Source organism: Cotesia glomerata, linkage group LG6, assembly GCF_020080835.1.
Source record: "Cotesia glomerata isolate CgM1 linkage group LG6, MPM_Cglom_v2.3, whole genome shotgun sequence".
Taxonomy (NCBI): domain Eukaryota; kingdom Metazoa; phylum Arthropoda; class Insecta; order Hymenoptera; family Braconidae; genus Cotesia; species Cotesia glomerata.
Genome location: NC_058163.1, coordinates 17,124,438 through 17,142,615, shown reverse-complemented (window position 1 = coordinate 17,142,615; position 18,178 = coordinate 17,124,438). Strand labels below are relative to the sequence as shown.

At 29.4% G+C, this 18,178-nt stretch overlaps 3 protein-coding genes across 6 annotated transcripts in view; 1 reads left to right on the top strand and 2 right to left on the bottom strand.

Annotated features, from left to right (window-relative positions):
• Positions 1-4,734: 4,734 nt before the first annotated feature.
• On the bottom strand, positions 4,735-5,255 carry LOC123268022 (the record flags this gene model as incomplete). The annotated part of the gene is made up of 1 exon (XM_044732902.1): positions 4,735-5,255. A coding segment is annotated over one exon (453 nt), but the record flags the coding sequence as incomplete, so codon positions are not given.
• Positions 5,187-18,178, bottom strand: part of LOC123267761 — a gene marked incomplete in the record, with an annotated part of 391,343 nt that continues 378,351 nt past the window's right edge. Inside the window, 3 exon segments of the mRNA XM_044732597.1 lie at positions 5,187-5,272; positions 6,752-7,985; positions 8,384-8,818. Coding sequence (XP_044588532.1) covers positions 6,801-7,985; positions 8,384-8,593 — 1,395 coding nt within the window.
• The window catches only part of LOC123267768 (cobalamin trafficking protein CblD), a 51,890-nt gene continuing 48,150 nt past the window's right edge, over positions 14,439-18,178 (top strand). Inside the window, exons 1-4 of one of the 4 annotated variants that reach the window (XR_006510123.1) lie at positions 14,439-14,683; positions 14,818-15,408; positions 16,948-17,164; positions 17,611-17,834. Coding sequence is in view for 3 of the 4 variants with exons in the window: in XM_044732610.1 (XP_044588545.1) it covers positions 14,818-15,408; positions 16,948-17,164; positions 17,271-17,293 (831 nt within the window). In the remaining variant the exon portion in view is untranslated. Of the gene's footprint in view, positions 14,684-14,817; positions 15,409-16,947; positions 17,165-17,270; positions 17,309-17,610; positions 17,835-18,178 lie in introns of those variants that run through there. The other 3 variants (XM_044732610.1, XM_044732608.1, XM_044732609.1) reach the window with 3 other exon arrangements.

Below are 18,178 nucleotides of genomic sequence, written 5' to 3'. Positions count from 1 at the left end.
CCGCCGGAATTTGTTTCGAGAACTCTGTAGTAGTCCAGAGGAAAAGATACTGTGTGACGATACTGCTTGTGGATGATTGCAGATGGGTAGCCAGCCTGCATTAAAATGGTGTTTATTAGGAGTCGATATCTCCAGGTCTTGGAGGAATATGTCCGCCAACATGAACATGAGTCCGCCTAAAATGTTCACCCTTAATAGATCCACTTGCCTAAGACCCTCCTATGGATTCCCAATAAATCTTATGTCGTAATGGAGCTGACTCTATTGATCAGCGTAGCGTTAATATTCTTCTTCGCAGCATTGAGCCTCAAAATGTCATTGTACTCATCAATATTTTTACTGACCTCCGCGATTCTAGTCTCCACGAACTTTCTTGTTTGCAAAAGATTCATCGTATTACCCTCTATACCCACGGTATGATAAATATGCTGAAAATACGCCTCCATCTTGGCTCTTATCAGCGCAGCTATATTCGCGGGAATCTCTGATACGGCATCTCATTTCTCAACAATCTTGCTGAGTTCTCCTGTCCAACTCCTGGACGGTTCGCTGGTGATTTGTCAAAGCTCCCTCGTGGTTTGGCTCATAAGTAAGTGCTTTAATGTACAACTCATCTGTGCGAATAAGTAAAATGTAATTATTCTATAGCTTGCCTGAGGATATTTAAGCATAAGTGGGACAATTAAAAATACTTTACCTGAAATATAAATAAAATTAATTGAAAATAAATCGTAATGTACGATAATAATACGGCTGTTGTAAAAGCGAAAAGTAAATAATATTTAAAATTTATCTAGATTTATTCAAGATGATTTTGACATGGTCGTCTAGCGCCATATGGTACTTACCACCTGGTCAACTTCTTTTTTACCAACACTTGCTCTTTTATCTGCTCAGCGTTGAGTAAGCTTGGTATGGAATACAGTTATCTTCCCTGATAGCCAAGTTGGCCGCAACTTTCTGTCAATCTACTGCCGCAACTTGTCACCAACTTGGCGGCAACTCTTGGAAAGTAACTCGGTTGGTGTTAACTTGTTCACCAAGTTGTCGGCAAAAGTTGCTCTGAAACTTTTTCACACCAAGTTGACGATAAGTTTCTCAAGAAATTTGGCGACATATTGCGGCAGTAGATTGGTCTCTTTTTTCTCAGAAACTTGTAGCCAACTTGGCGCCAACAGTTACAAATTCGGAAGTTGACCGCAAGTTGTCGCTAAGTTGGTGGCAACTATCTGACACCAACTTGGTTGGTCTGAAACTGTGGCTATCAGGGTTGGAGCACAGTATAAACTGAATGAGGTTAAAAGTAAGGTGTTTGGTTACGCATTTACATTTGAGCAAAGTTGGTATAGAGTTGAGTTTTTTGGAGTTCAGTTGTTTTCATGCTAGCGACAAGTTGAATAAAAAATAGATCCTCGTTTGAATACAGTAATAAATATGTTCTAATAACGCTAAGAGTAGTGTAAGTATTTTTTATATATTAAATCAGTCAAAATTTTTTTCATATAAAGTTTATATTCGTTGATTATTAGCGCTTAAGTATGGAATTAGCGGGAAGTTGCAGGGATGGCCTTTAGGGTCAACCGTTTTCCTAATTTTTTTAATTAGATACAGATAGTAACACTAATCAAATCATTTCAATTTATATTTCATGCTTGGAAGAAGTGAGTTATTAAGTAAGCAAGCTGGATACAAATTTGTATTTAAAAAATGTTACTAATTTTAAAATTAAGTTAATAAAGTATCAAATTTTGAAAACTATAATTTTCTATTTTTTATTGGTTTTATTTGAATTCCTTACTCATTGATTGGCTATTTAAGTTAACGCGCGAAACACAATCGATTCAAATCTTCAATCATTAGAAAAATACGAAAACTAAATAAATAATTAATTTTCTAATAATAATATAAGTATTTATTATTTTTATAATTAACTTTGTCATATAAACAAACTAATTACGAATAAAAAAATAAAACTGATCACATTTAGATAATAAAAAATAAAAAGTATGACACGTTGGTTTTTGTTGATCAAATAATTATTCAAGTTTATATGACGAGGTAAAAATAAAAATTTTATTAGATAATTGAATATCGAAATACGATCATTTGTATTGTATATATGACATGTTAAAATTTTAATTAATTAAAAATAAATAAGTAGAATTAATAAATATCTTGCATAGAAACTGAATGAGTAAGAAGTAAGTAATTCATTGAAAGCAAATATCATAAGAAAAGTTCAATGCTTCTCAAATAAATAGAGAAAAAACTATTTGTATATTTTATTGTTAATAATTAATTAATACTATCAGCAAGTACAGATGTTAGTTAGCAATTATTGAATTATTGAAAGTCTAAAAATCAAAACGGTTATACTTTGAATTTCCCGTCGCATTAGATGCATTGTGCGCATGCGTGATTTTTAATTAATTTATAATTATTAATAACGACAACAAAATCATTAATATAAAAAAACATAGACCAATACAGACCTAACGGTAAAGAATGCGATTTTGATAAAATTAGCCAGCTTTTCATAGAATGAGGTGCTATTTTTTTTTTTTTTAGTAAAAATTAAAAAAATTTTTTGTAAAAAAACTATGAAGGACCTAACGAAAATTTTGGTGGACCTATCCGGACCTAACGTAGACCTATCGATTAAGGTCATTTTTACTTCGCGAATCCTTGGAAGAGGTGCTAAATTTGCACAGGTGACAGTTGGCATCGAGTTTAGTAATTCGGAGTACAGTTGTCTCCCTGCCCAATATTTTACTCTATAATTAACCAAAGTAGTTTTTCATTATCCACGTGGTGGCGTTGCAAGCATTATTGAAAATGTGTATAGTCAACTAATAGTAATTTACTTGAAAATTCAAAATATCAAGTTGATAGGTTGTAATTAGAATAAATATTAAAAAAATTATGCAATTTTTTAATATTTTAATTATTAATTTAGATAGTAAATAATCAAGGGTTAAAAGTTGAATATTGTTAAATAATATTAATATGGTTACGTATAAAACTTGTTGAATGCAAGCTCTAATTAATTTTTTAATCAGTTGTTTATTGTAATCCTTAAGATAACAAATTAATCTCTTAACAAATAATAATAGTAATATGAACAATTGCAATGATTTAAAAGCAAGTATTATGTATGTTAAATTATTACACGTTATCGAATATAACTGTGTAGATAGTTAAAATATATTAAAAAATACATTAATGATTATTTAATATGAATGAAATGATAAATACTATTTGTAATCATCAAATTTGAAAATATTACAATGTTAGTATACGAAGACAATTGCTTTTTGTTAATTCTCACACGTTTTTGATTAAAATTATTAAAATTATGTATTTTTGTTCTAATCAGGTCTAAATTCTTCTATAATTAAATAAAAATCAGGATGCTGTAGACCAAATTGATGTTATGTTTTTTTATTTCATTTATTTTAACATGCGACGTTTCGTCAGTTTTATTCTGACATCATCAGGCAACTATGTGTTTACAAACAAATAAAATATTAACAATTTTTTTAAGTCAAATTAAAAACTCAATACAAAAGTCAAAAAATTTTTTCAATATTAAGTTTTTAATTTGACTTAAAAAAATTGTTAATATTTTATTTGTTTGTAAACACATAGGTCCCTAATGATGTCAGAATAAAACTGACGAAACGTCGCATGTTAAAATAAATGAAATAAAAAAACATAACATCAATTTGGTCTACAACATCCTGATTTTTATTTAATTATTAAAATTATGTAGATTGAATATATTTTTTACTATATTAATGATTTTGGAATATGAATTAAATCGTAAGCAATATTTATAATAATTAAACCTAAAATTTCCATAACAATTTTGGTATACAAAAGCAACTAAGGTAAAGTACCCAGTAGCTGTTCACGAACCAGTACTCGCTCACTCCATGTATTTGTATATCTGCATTTGTAAATATAGATATACAAATACACAAAGTGAGCAGGTACTGGTTCGTGAGCAACTACTGGGTACTTTACCTTATTATTCTTTTTTAATTACCACAAAGTTTTACTTAAAACTATAATTAATTATAAATTATTTATAATACATTAATTACTAATGTGAATTTAATTATAAATAATTTTGTAATAATCAAATTTTTTAAAAAATATTACAATTTTAGTAAGCGAAGACATTTATTTACTTTTAATTATCACAAGTTTTTGATTAAAACTATGTAGATTAAAAATATTTTGTACTATAATAATGACTTTTTAATTTGGATTAAACCATAAATAATAGTCATAAAAATTTGATTTGCAATTTTTATAACATTTGAACAATCTTAACATTTCAAGGCAAATATTTTTTTTTTTTAATTATCACACGTTTTTGATTAAAACTATTACTAATTATTAGCATCTTGTAATATATTAATGACTTTTTAGTTTACATTAAACCATAAATAATAGTCATAAAAATTTAATTTGTAATTTTTATAACAATCTTAATATTTGAAGGCAACTATTTTTTTTTTTATCACACGTTTTTGATTAAAACTATTATTAATTATTAATAACTTGTACTCTATTAATGATTTTTTAATTTGCAATAAGCCATAAATAATAGTCATAAAAATTTAACTTGCAATTTTTATAACAATCCTAATATTCGAAGACAACTATTTTTTTTATCACACGTTTTTGATTAGAACTATAATTATTATTATAAATAAATTTTATAATAATAATTATTTTTTTGTATTAATAATACTGTGTCATTAAAATATTATCATTCAGACTTTTACAAATATCTATTCACTTATTATTTCTATATTACAATTTTCATCAACTTCCCAGTCCATAATCTCTTCATAATTCAAATATTCAGCTTCTTCAACGACACCCAAGTCCTGGTCGATTGTTGAATCGATCATTGCAGTTTCAGAAGATACATTTGAGATCTCAGCTGTTCGTATTTTCTTGTTACTGACTTGCAGTAAACAATCATCATCCAGCAAACATAAGTTAGACTTCACAAACACTAACTTCTCGGTCTTCTCAACGCTTAAACGATTACGCTTCTTTGTTTTTATATTTCCAAAGACACTCCAGTTCCTTTCACAAGCATCTGATGTAGCCGGAATATTTAATATTATCACAGCTAATTTCGCGAGATCCCGATTCAAAAAATATAATTTCCACCAAGTTATTGGACTGGATATTTTACTTTCAGTCCAAAGAGACTTGTTGTTCCAAACTGCTTGTTAAGTGCAATAGTCACCTAAAAAAGGATTTCACTATATTAGCTAATTAACTTTAAATTAATCTAAGAGAGTAAATATTTACGTTTTACTTCATATATTGTATTTCAGAATAAAATATATAATTTTGGTATTACTAACTTCTATTGTTTATAAAAATATTTGATATTGTTCAATTAGAATAACCAACCTCATTGAAAATTCACCAAGAGTTATCGTTAAATTTTTTTTTTTATTTGGAAATAAATTTAAAATCAGTACAATTTTTTTTTCTCTTAAAAATTGTTAGAAATTTTTTTAATTATATGAATTTTAATATCCACAGATTCGGTAGAATCTGGCGCCAAGTTCCGTTCAAATCCGTTGTAAACGGAGCGCCAGACTACTGACTGTGTTTACTGTAAGCAGAACGGTATTTTGAGGTTGCAAAATTTTATTTAATTCTACGGTACTTTTTATTCCTAAATTATATATTATAACAGTAATTAATACTTTATTTGACTGTTATTAATTAATTATATTCACTTATAACAATTAATCTACTTGAAATTATTAAATTTAATCCGCACAAACTATAGCAAGCTCAAAAATTTCGATCCTGACTTTTTTTCGATGTAAAAAGTGACATGCCACAGACTAAGTAATTCGAGAATGCATGGTAATAGTCCAATAGATGGGAAACTACACTTAAAAAAATAAATTTCACAGCTTGCATCTACACCCGCCAGGGTGCGCTGCAATTATTTTTACATAAACTGTAGCTTCAAGGGGATAGTTTGCTATAAAAAATGCAGCCAACTTGAGATTTAAGTTAGTACCAATTGCAAATTTTTATTATAATTACAAAAAATACTGAAATCCGAACAAAAACAGTTTCACTGTAAAAAAATCGCGCCAAGTCCACGTTCATAAGACTATTAAGAAAAAAAAAATTTTTTTTTTTCTTTACAAAAAGATATAAAATAGAAAAATTAAAAAATCCAAGTAACCGATATGATTGTATATGATTTTCGGAAATTAAAAAAAATTTTGTTGTAAATTTAAAAATTAAGAAAAAAATTTTGGAACGTACTTGGTGTGCGTCATTGTGTATTTCAATTTTTTTAAAGTCCTAGTAAATAGATTTTACGAATTTCATTAAAAGTAAAATATTTTGCAACCACGCACACTAAATACGTTCCAAAATTTTTTTCTTAATTTTTAAATTTACAACAAAATTTTTTTTAATTTCCGAAAATCATAAACAATCATATCGGTTACTTGGATTTTTTAATTTTTCTATTTTATATCTTTTTGTAAAGAAAAAAAAAAATTTTTTTTTTCTTAATAGTCTTATGAACGTGGACTTGGCGCGATTTTTTTACAGTGAAACTGTTTTTGTTCGGATTTATTATACACAATTTATAATATTAAAATAATTTTTAAGTGAAAGATTTAGATATATTAATTATATTATTATTAATTGTAAAAATTGATAATATTTATTTTGTTTAGCTTACCTAAATCTGTAATAACTTGTTGACTATTGAGCTTTAAATTTTCTGCGAATTATTCAATGAAATCAACAGCTTCGATTTTATCAGTTTCAACCAATGGGCAATTAATGAGTTGAGGGTTTAATAAATGCGCTGCAAAATGTACCGGATGGGAGATAAAATCTTTGCGCTCCAAGTACTTGTCTTCAACGTAACTTTGACTTTTTTCTTCTAGGAAATATGATTTTTCAATAAAATCTCCGTACATATCAATCAATTTTTTGGATAAATTCAATAGTGTTGGATATTCTCCTTCCAAGCATTTAATAACTGAACAGGGAACTTCAATCAAATCATGAACATTCTGCACCATTGGCCAAAAGTAACTGTCATTTCTGATATCTTGACGCATTTTTTCAGTAATCATTTTTAACACGTCTTTATCAAAGGTTGCTATCTGCAACGATTCTTTAATACGGAGCAGACTGTTTAAACTTGAATTGTATGAACCCCAGCGCGTATCAACAGGTAGCAACAAATGTAGTACTTTATTAGTTTTTTGACGTTGTGTGTCTTTTAATACGGAATAAAGCAAAGTGTGATTTAGAAAAAATTTGATAATTGTTTTTGATTTATCAATTATTTCTTCTATTTCTTTTACCGAAAGGACATCTTTAACTAATAAATTCAGGCCATGGGCCACGCAACCAAAAGTAATTAAATGATGATATTTATCTTTTAAAATACTCCAAGCAGATTTCATATTTTTTGCATTGTCTGTGACCAACGCATGGAATTTGTGCGGTCCTACTTCTTCAATAACCGTACTGAGAATTCCAGCGATAACGGTTCCAGTATGCGATTCTGCACTAGCATCAATCGCCTTATAAAAGATTGGTTCGGGTGCCATAAATACGATATTTATAATTGAACAATGATTAATGTCTGTCCAGCCATCAGATAAGATCGTCAACGAATTTGCACTTTCTAATTTGTTCTTCATCACAGATTTCAATAATTGATACTCTTCATCTAGAAGTCTACCAGATAATTGATCCTTAGATGGTGGAGTGTATCCAGGTGAACTGAACTTCAAAAATCTCTTCAAATAATGATTTTCAACCAGTCTGAAAGGTGAGCAGCTTGAATATACAGCACGAGCTAACATTTTATCCATTTTATCTTTTTTTTTTTCAATTGGAATTTTGTCAATTAAGTTATTCAAGTTGCTTTGACTTGATTTTTTCGATGAAAGTTCCTGTAAAAAAAAATTAATTATTGATGATGATGAGTTATAATGTGAGTTATAACCTAAATAAATTAACTCTGATAATTTACATATAATATTTATGATACTGAAGTTAGCTGACAGCTGTAAATTTTTTTAATTCTTATAACAAATCAATTATAATACTTAAAGTGCTTCTAAAAATTTTCACTGATGATTTTCTTTAATTTTAACATGTGGAATTTTTTCATTAAATTTTTTTCATAGCAATTTAATTATTATAAAAATTCTAAAAAAATTTCTAATGTCTATCAACTTCAGTGTTATTAATATTTGAGTATAATAATTTAGAAGTGAAAAATTGTTTAATATTTATATTGTGACTGATAATAATAAACAAACTATTATATAAATTTACTTGCTCATACCTTTAACAAAGAAATATCACAAATTTTAGCAGCTAAATAACTTTCTTTTATTGCATCTGGACACTTATTACATTTAGTTAAATGGATTTCTATACGCTTAGCATTAGAAACGTAAGTAATGCCACAGTATTTACATTTCCCGTGTAAAATTTGTTTGCCGTCAAGATATTCAGAAAAATGATTCCAAACAATAGATTTTTGTTTAGGCATGTTGTTTATTATAAAAAAATACGGACCGGCGCAATAAGAAAAAATATCGAGTACTCTTTTCAATTTATTATTATTCACATAAATTAACTAATAACGTAATAACTATTCGGCATTCACTCTATGACGCTGGTGGGTGCAATGGGCCATTTTGTTTTCATAATTTAGTATAGTACATATGGGTCATTCCACCAAATAAGAACATTTTTACGGGGCGACCCTCGCGGATTATGTTTAAAATTTATGGAGGTGTTCTCTATAATAAGAAATAAATTCCCTTGTGATATCATATCACGGTTTAGCTGAATCGCGACTGGCGCCGCCTCGCGAGCACTGACGATACCCCTTTTGATAGCGCTAAATTTAACATTAGATCTATTTATATTTATAAGAAAATTTTGGGAAAACCCCACAACCTAAGTCTAGAGTTTTAGCCATTAGTAAAAAAGGTTATTGTTAAAATGTATTTTTACTCTCTGAAAATTTATCACAATAGACTAGGAATAATAAGATAGTAAAGAAGATTAAGCCATAAATATATAAATTTACTACCTAACTGCTCTCGACCTAAGTAATTATAGAAATTAGAAAATATACTTTAATTTCTTAAGAAATATAAAATGTTGTATAAAAAAAATGCGAGAAAATAGTCTGAGCCGACTAGTGACCCTCATTTATGACGAGTCTAGCTCAACCACTCAGTCCGGTAAATTCCCAGAGATGATGAAACTTCGGACAACTCTGCTAGCGAGCCCAGGTAGTTCAACAACGGTCGGAAAGGACGAGTACCTGAGTAGGAGTACAGCTAGGACCCAGTAGGAAAGGAGAGGGACCAATCAACGTTGCCAAAAGGCCAGTACAGCGGAATACTCGGATGGTAGGGAGAGTCGCCCCCGCCACTTCTAGTGCTAGGAGTCGGACTTAGACATATTTGAGAAATATCAGAATATTATTCGAGCTCAGACCTATCACCTCGTTTCTAATTTTGTGTAAAGTCTTTTGAATACATATTTCAATTTAGTTAACTTAATTCCGTTCAAAAATTTATTTAATTTATATTCACATATTATCATCTTCCTCATCCTATAAATTCCCGTTGATAAAGTTGAGTATTTCAATATTCCCGGGCGAATCAAAGACCACGTCGGTAACTTTAAATTTAAATCAAGATTTCCATCGTTGTCCACCAGGAGAAGGACATAACACCCTACAAGTTTCAGCTGTTATGCTTCTATCTAGTGGATGTTATTTTTATTTATATAAAACTTTACTTACTGTAGTTCTTTCGCCCGGGAGTATTAAAATACTCGGTTTCAGCGCGGGAAAGGAATCATTTTAAATAAAAGAATTCTATTTAGACGTTATTTAATTTTGATCAAAATTATTTAGTTGGTTTCAATTTATTATTCAAGTTGACAAAATATTAAAAAGCTTCAAAATATGAAATTGAGGTTTACAATGACGTGATCTTAGCAATCTAAGCTCTCGGTGAGAAGTGTCGTTACATTTACATAGTTTTTCCGAAGAGCTTCAAACTCCGTTCTTCTCCCACCATAACTTCCATACATACATCCACTCTAAGGAATACATAAGCACACACATTTTCTACTACATATAAATGATCCTTATATACTAACATGTATTTTCTCTATATCTATATATATTTATTTCAGCCTATTGGCCTGAAAGTTGGACTTCACTAATATACACTTTTAGCAATACAGTCATTGTGTTTATTTAACTATTTTTATTAATTTAACAGACCCTTTTAAAATCTATTTATAATAAAAATTAACTTATAATTAACTTGAAATTAAATTACAATAAAAAATTATAATAAACTATAACATGAAAATATATATATTATATTGTTTATAATATGTTGGATTAATGTTTGAGTTTGACTAATTAATAACTTGAATTAAATATTATTTCTATTATTTTACAATCGGATTTTCTAATAAAATTATAAGTCAATTTAATTATTATCTATATATATATAAGAGATTTCCACCTATATATTGACTCATCACGATATCTCTGAAACCATAAAGCGTAGAGACTTGAAATTTGGTAGGAATATTCCTTTCGCCGTGTAAAGGTCAGCTAAGAACGGATTTTACGAAATTCCACCTACAAGGGGGGTTGCGGGGGCGTTGACAATGGAAAATTCCCATTTTTAAACTATAGCTCCTATTTACTCCAAATTTGGCAGGAATCTCCTATATGTGATGTAGAAATGATCTAAGAGCGGATTTTATGACAAGCTACTCTCAATATGGATTGCGGGGGTGGGCGTTAACAATGAAAATTTAAAATTTCCGAGCTATAGCTCCTAGATAATCCTAATTTTGTATGAATTTTTTGTAAGTGATGTAAAAATAATTTATAAACGAATTTAACGATATCCTACCCCACACGGGGTTGCGGGGGTGGGTGTTAATAATGAAAATTTTTAATTTCCAAGCTATAGCTCCTATAAACTCCAAATTTAGTAGAGGTCTTCTATATGTGATATAAAAATGATCTAATAATGGATTTTACAACAAATCAACTCCAATAATGATCGTGGGGGTGAGTGTTAACCATAAAAAATCTTAATTTCCAAACTATAGCTTCTAAAAACTCTAAATTTGGTAGAAATTTTTTATCTCTTATGTAGAGATCACCTCAAAATGGATTTCAATAAAGTCTACTTCCGATAGGAATTGCGGAGGTGGGTGTTAAAATCTAAAATTTTCATTTCCAAACTGTAACTTCTACAGACTCCAAATTCGGTGAGAATCTTCGTGTATGATGTCTATTTCAGTTAAGGGATTGCGGGGGCATTGATAATGAAAATTTCCCGTTTGTAAAATATAGTTCTTACAGACTCCAAATTTGGTAAAAATCTTCTACATGTGGTGTAGAAATAATCTAAGAGCGGATTTAACGACGAATCACCCCCAATAAGGATTGCGAGGGTGGGTGTTGACAAAAAAAAATCTTAATTTCCAAAATATAGCTTCTAAAAGCTGTAAATTTGGTAAGAATCTTTTATTTGTCATGTAGAGATCATCTCAAAACGGATTTCAATAAATTCTATTTCCAACAGGGAGTGCGGGGCTGGGTGTTAGAATTTCAAATTTCCATTTTCAAACTGTAACTTTTACAAACTCGAAATTAGGTCGGAATCTTTCATTTGTCATGAGGAGATCATCTCAAAACGGATTCCAAAAAATTCTACTTCCGATAGGGATTGCGGGGGCATTAACAATGAAAATTTCTCATTTCCAATCGATAGTTTTTATAGACTCAAAGTTTTGTTGGAATCTTTTATTTATAATGTAAAAATCATCTCGAATAGGATCTTACGAAGTTCCTCCCCCACATAGGAGTGCGGGAATGATAATTGTCAAAAAATTCATATTCTTTAAATACAGTTCCTACAAATATAAAATTTGATAGAATCTCAAGAGAAATAGACAAATACCGAGATGGCTTCCAACGTCAACGGATTTAAATATTTTTCTTACTTAATAATGATATTTTCTTACAACAATCGTCTCTTTGGCAGCGGCAAAAAAGTCATTGTAACGTTTCCAAAATTTAACATTACATATAGCTATTCAGTCAACGGACTAAGAATTTTACATACATTTTATTTTTGCTGATCACATAATCGATGAATTGTTCTCATTACGGGATCGCGAAAATGTAACAGATTAAAAGCATTGCATTTTCTAAACACATGAGATATAGAAAAGAAATTTGAGATATAAAAAATATGAAAAAAAATAAATAAAAATAAAACATAAAATTTAATTTATTTCCTTTTCAATTCGCCCAGCGAAGCGGGCGGGAAACCGCTAGTCATGTATAAAAGAATAGACATTATCGTTTAATTATAAATTAAATCATAATTAAATAATGATTCAATAATAAATTAATAGTAAATTAATTAAATAATAATTATTAATTATAAATTAAATACAAGATTATAATTATTAACTATTTTAACTTAATTTTGCTTGACTACAATATTATATAAAGTTAGATTTTAACAGTAAATGTTATAGAACCAAAAGGGCGTATAAAAAAATTTTTTTTTACTCCAATTAGCCTAAAAATGTTTATAACATATAGATCTATAAGGAAAGTGAATAAAAATTGTTTTTTTGTATACGCTCTTTTGGCTTTAAGACAAAAAAATTCTGAAGGCGTAAGGGCGCATAATTTTTTTTTCAATCAAACAATACTGTCTATAAAAATGTTAATTATTATTTAATATTTAATTTTCGAATTATGTTATTATTATTATTAATTTTTATTTATCAAGTTATTGTTACTAGTATTATTATTATTGATAAAATTTCTAATAATATATATTAGACGATGTGACTTTGGTCAGATTGGTCAGATTGAAATTCATATACCCTGATAGCCACAGTTTCAGACCAATCAAGTTGGTGTCAGATAGTTGCCACCAACTTAGCGACAACTTGCGGTCAACTTCCGAATTTGTAACTGTTGGCGTCAAGTTGGCTACAAGTTTCTGAGAAAAACAAGACCAATCTACTGCCGCAATATGTCGCCAAATTTCTTGAGAAACTTGTCGTCAACTTGGTGCGAAAGAGTTTCGAAAGCAATTTTTGCCGACAACTTGGTGTCAACTTGGTGAACAACCGAGTTCATTTCCAAGACTTGCCGTCAACTTGGTGACAAGTTGCGGCAGTAAATCGACGGAAAGTTGCGACCAACTTGGCTATCAAGGTACCCTGATAGCCACAGTTTCAGACCAAACAAGTTGGTGTCAGATAGTTGCCACCAACTTAGCGACAACTTGCGGTCAACTTCCGAATTTGTAACTGTTGGCGCCAAGTTGGCTACAAGTTTCTGAGAAAAGAGACCAATCTACTGCCGCAATATGTCGCCAAATTTCTTGAGAAACTTATCGTCAACTTGGTGTGAAAAAGTTTCAGAGCAACTTTTGCCGACAACTTGGTGACAACTTGGTGAACAAGTTGACACCAACCGAGTTACTTTCCAAGAGTTGCCGCCAAGTTGGTGACAAGTTGCGGCAGTAGATTGACAGAAAGTTGCGGCCAACTTGGCTATCAGGGTAGGTTTTTTCATTATCTGAAGAAATCTACTGCATCAACGGATTTCCTACAGTCGATATGGCCGATTGACTTTTTAAACGTATGACGTTAGGGAAACATCACGTTTAGAACCTTGAACGATTTACAAATGGCACACGTGATGCTATCGCTTTTAGAAGCTTTACATTTTTGAAGTATAACATTTCTTAACATGAACGTTCTTTAGACATCACATTTCTAGCATATACATTTTAGGATTAAGTAACGTTTATGAAAACTAATTTTCGGCAAGTGTCACATTTCTTACATGTGCTTATCTCGATATCAGACGTTTGGGATATTGCACCTTGCTAAAAACATTACGTTTTGTATAGTCTCTGTTAGGACTAAGTTGTGGCACCCGTTTGAAGCTCTTCGGAAAAACTATGTAACGACACTTCTCACCGAGAGCTTAGATTGCTAAGATCACGTCATTGTAAACCTCAATTTTATATTTTGAAGCTTTTTAATATTTTGTCAACTTGAATAATAAATTGAAACCAACTAAATAATTTTGATCATAATTAAATAACGTCTAAATAGAATTCTTTTATTTAAAATGATTCCTTTCCCGCGCTGAAACCGAGTATTTTAATACTCCCGGGCGAAAGAACTACAGTAAGTAAAGTTTTCAATAAATAAAAATAACATCCACTAGATGGAAGCATAACAATATTCTATTCTAGTACTTTAGTACTATAAACTATAGAAGCTATAGAATAAATCTTGCATCAGATGATTGTGTAAAAGCCTGCGCCTACGTGCATTTTTACACGTGCAGAGTATAGTAAACATATGAGAGAGATAAAACTAGTCGAATGACATTTGCCAATTGGTATATGTAAGAATAACAATAGTTTATAATAACTATAATAATAATGTCTACATAATATAATTTAAATAAACAATTACACTTGAAAGGGGTGTTTTGAAAACATTAATTTTAAATCAGCATGCTAAGTCGTATCTCGAGGTATGTTTATTTTATTTAAATATGTTTCATCAATATAAGTTATTGGAAATATGGATATTTAACCTTGAAGTGTATTTTTCTAAATTATATTTTATTTATTAATTTTATAATTACTTTATTTTTTGTTCTTTTAGATGTATTGTGGTAAAATCATTCAAAAAAATTACTCTAAATCAATAAATTTTATATTTGCGGCTAAATATTCGCGTAGAAGTGCGAAAAATACGACAACATACAAATTAATGAAGTCGAATGGTATTGACGCAGATATTAACAATGGAGAACTGGACAACAATCCAAATTGGGAATTATTTGGACCAAGAGGATTTAGATTTTATTTGCCAGGAAGTATAGGACCTGGCTGGTTAGATCAATCGACTACTGCTCAAGTTGAAACTCGGTCCATTTTGATACCGAGAAACAAAGTAGAGTTTGATGATGGAAATGATTTTAATAGTCTTGAAATTAACGACATGATAAGTGTTGGTAAAACTAAAAATAATAAACTTAAACGAGTGAGACAGAAAAGTCATAAAAATCAGCCTATTTTACACTGCATTGCACAAGAATGCCCCATGTTACTGAGAAAAGGTATTCAAGAACTTTTTCCAAGTTGCATCGAAGCTGCCTCACCACATCTTACTATTGTTACTATCACACAGAAGTTGAGTCCTAGGATGATGCGATGGAGCAAAGAAATTGAGACTGAAAAATTAGCTAAATTCGTAAGTAATTTATTATTAATTATTATTATTACTAATTTGGAATATTTTATTTATAGGTATCATCAATCGCTTTTGAGAATTATTTAGTAGTAATATATCTCTGAAATATATTAGAACATTACCATCTTTCAATTAAATTAATTGTTTCGAGTTTATAACAAGCTTTAACGTGTTTTGATATTATAGTAAAGTAAGTCAATTATTTTATCGTGAATAATATTTTTCAAAGATATCATATAATGCTGTGAAGCAGGAAAGAATGGGAGTTACGGTAATTATTACGTGAAGCGTTCCACATTCACGTAACAGGATATTGGTAGGAAAAGATTGAGAAAGGAATGTGGAGAGGATCATCTTAATGTGAGTTTATAGAATATGAGAGAAAAAATTATTAGATAGCTTGGACTGGGATTCGAACCCAGAACCTTCCGAAGACACGTCGGCTACTCTACCATATGAGCTATCCGGTCTATGCTAAATTTCCTTTCGCTTATTCTATATACATTAAGCCACACCGTCCATCTTACGGCAAGCATTTTTACAAATATAAACAATGCTGTGAAGCAGGAAAGATGTTCTAGATAAACTATTTTGCCATTTTCGTCTGATGGAAATTGATATTTTTTTATTTTTAATGGTCGAACCATATAAAAAACTTTAGTTTTTCTACTTAAATGAAATTATTTGAAAAGTAATATTTAGATGAACCATATTATTTTTTTGAACTTAAAAAATTATCTTCTTTAAAAAATAAATCTGATAAGATGATTTCCCAACAACATTTTTACGTGAGAGAAGATATATTTCTAATAATAATAAAGTAAGCATGTATATTTGATATTGATATTTTTGCTTTATTTTTGGCAGCCAAGTTCGCTGATGTAGATACTCGACAAAATTTCATCATAAAAATAGTAGCAAAAATAAAAATAAATATTATTTGTATTAGTAATACCAGTAATTTAAGTAAATATTTTCTTTTTATTATTATTTTAAGTCATCTAATTATTTGTATGAAAAAGCAAAAATCAATGCTTTCTTTTCCAAATTTTTTACCGATCCAAATTTTGCAGATGAAAATTGCAATTTAGTTTGTTGCCTATTTATCGTTATTCATTTTTGGATAATTAATCAATCATTTAAAGATTTAGATGGCAAAATCATAATATTTTTAAAGAGTATCAATTATATATTTTTAACTATCCACTTTAATATTTTTATTTTATCATCTTACATTACATATTATATTTTATATATTACCATAAATTGGAAGTAGAAAGGAACTAATAAATTAATTAGTACAGTATATTTAACTACTTTATGAGCTTTCAATTTTCTTAATGAACATTATAGGCGTTATAAGCATACTTCTATTAACCATCTATCAACTTATTGATGAAAAATAAATTAAGTAAGAAAAGAAAATTATAGTAAGAATGATTTATTATGCGAATATGTTACAGATGAATTATTTAGAATGTTAATTGTTGACACCAAAATTGTTTTTCACTTTGATAATTACAATTATTTCTATTGCAGTTTCTCCTTGCTGCTTCTGATATTTGTACTAAACTGAAAATGTTTGGATACTGGGCTGATTTTATAAATCCATTCAGTGGTCAGCCTTACTTAAATCCTCATAAAACCGGTGTATTGTACAAAACAGATGAACGTTTTCGTTGCTTGGGCTTTAAGGTTCATCGGAACAATAACTGCAAAATAATTATGCATGAAAACAAAGGCTCAGAATTTATCGGTAAGTTTTTTTGTTTTTTTAAATTATTTATTTAACGTCGCTTTAACCATTTGGTCCTAGGCGATGGATTAGAATACAATTACAGAATATAATTTTAAACAAACAGATAGATCATTATCAGGACTGTAAATCCGTAAACACTTTAAATACGAACTATATTTTTAATTTCATTCTATTAATCGTGTCAACAAATCGTTTCATTTTACTGCTATTATTGAGATTTAGTTCATCTCGTTGGGAAGCTGCTGTGCTTTTCTCTGTTGGATCAATCCTGGACAGGTGGTAATGTGTTTTATTAAGATGATTTCGTTGCATCCTGGGCAATCGGTAGGGTTTGAACCTTTCATTAGGTGTCTGTGAGAAAATTGTGTGTGGCCTTTTATCTCGTATAAATTACAGGGTTTGAGGTTCTGTGTCAAGCTCCAGGTCAGATGTATCATTTTCAGATATGCCCTGGGCTTTGGATTTCTCCGTTTCTGAGCTATTGGATAAGTCGTATTCAATATTGTATTCTTCAAGAATTTTCCTTCTGAGCTTCGTGAAATTTGTTTTCATTTCCCGAGATGATAATAGTTTGTAAAGGTCTGAAAGCATGATCACTGGTTGTAGAGGGTCTATTTGTAATTCTTAAAATATATTCCTGACTTTTCTTTGGCCATTAGTTCTGTCGGTAAGTTTAATTTTATTTATAATTATAACTTTTATTATTTAAAATGTGCCACCCGTTTATTGATTTGCAAATTTCGTTTAAGTACTTTCTAAATTTAATCAATATACAGTTAGATAGTATTTCTTAAATAGAATATTGTTTTAAGGAGTGAAGTTCAAGTATGAGCTCTAAAAATAAATTTTTTTATGAAATAGTACACTGACTTTACTCTTACCCGTTGCTCAATGTAATTTTTTAGGCTATATCTTACTATCAATTCAATGTAAAAAAATGCGTAGATCACGAAAATCATAATTAGAAATCATACTTTTAACGGGTTTTTTAAATAAATAATAAAATAACAA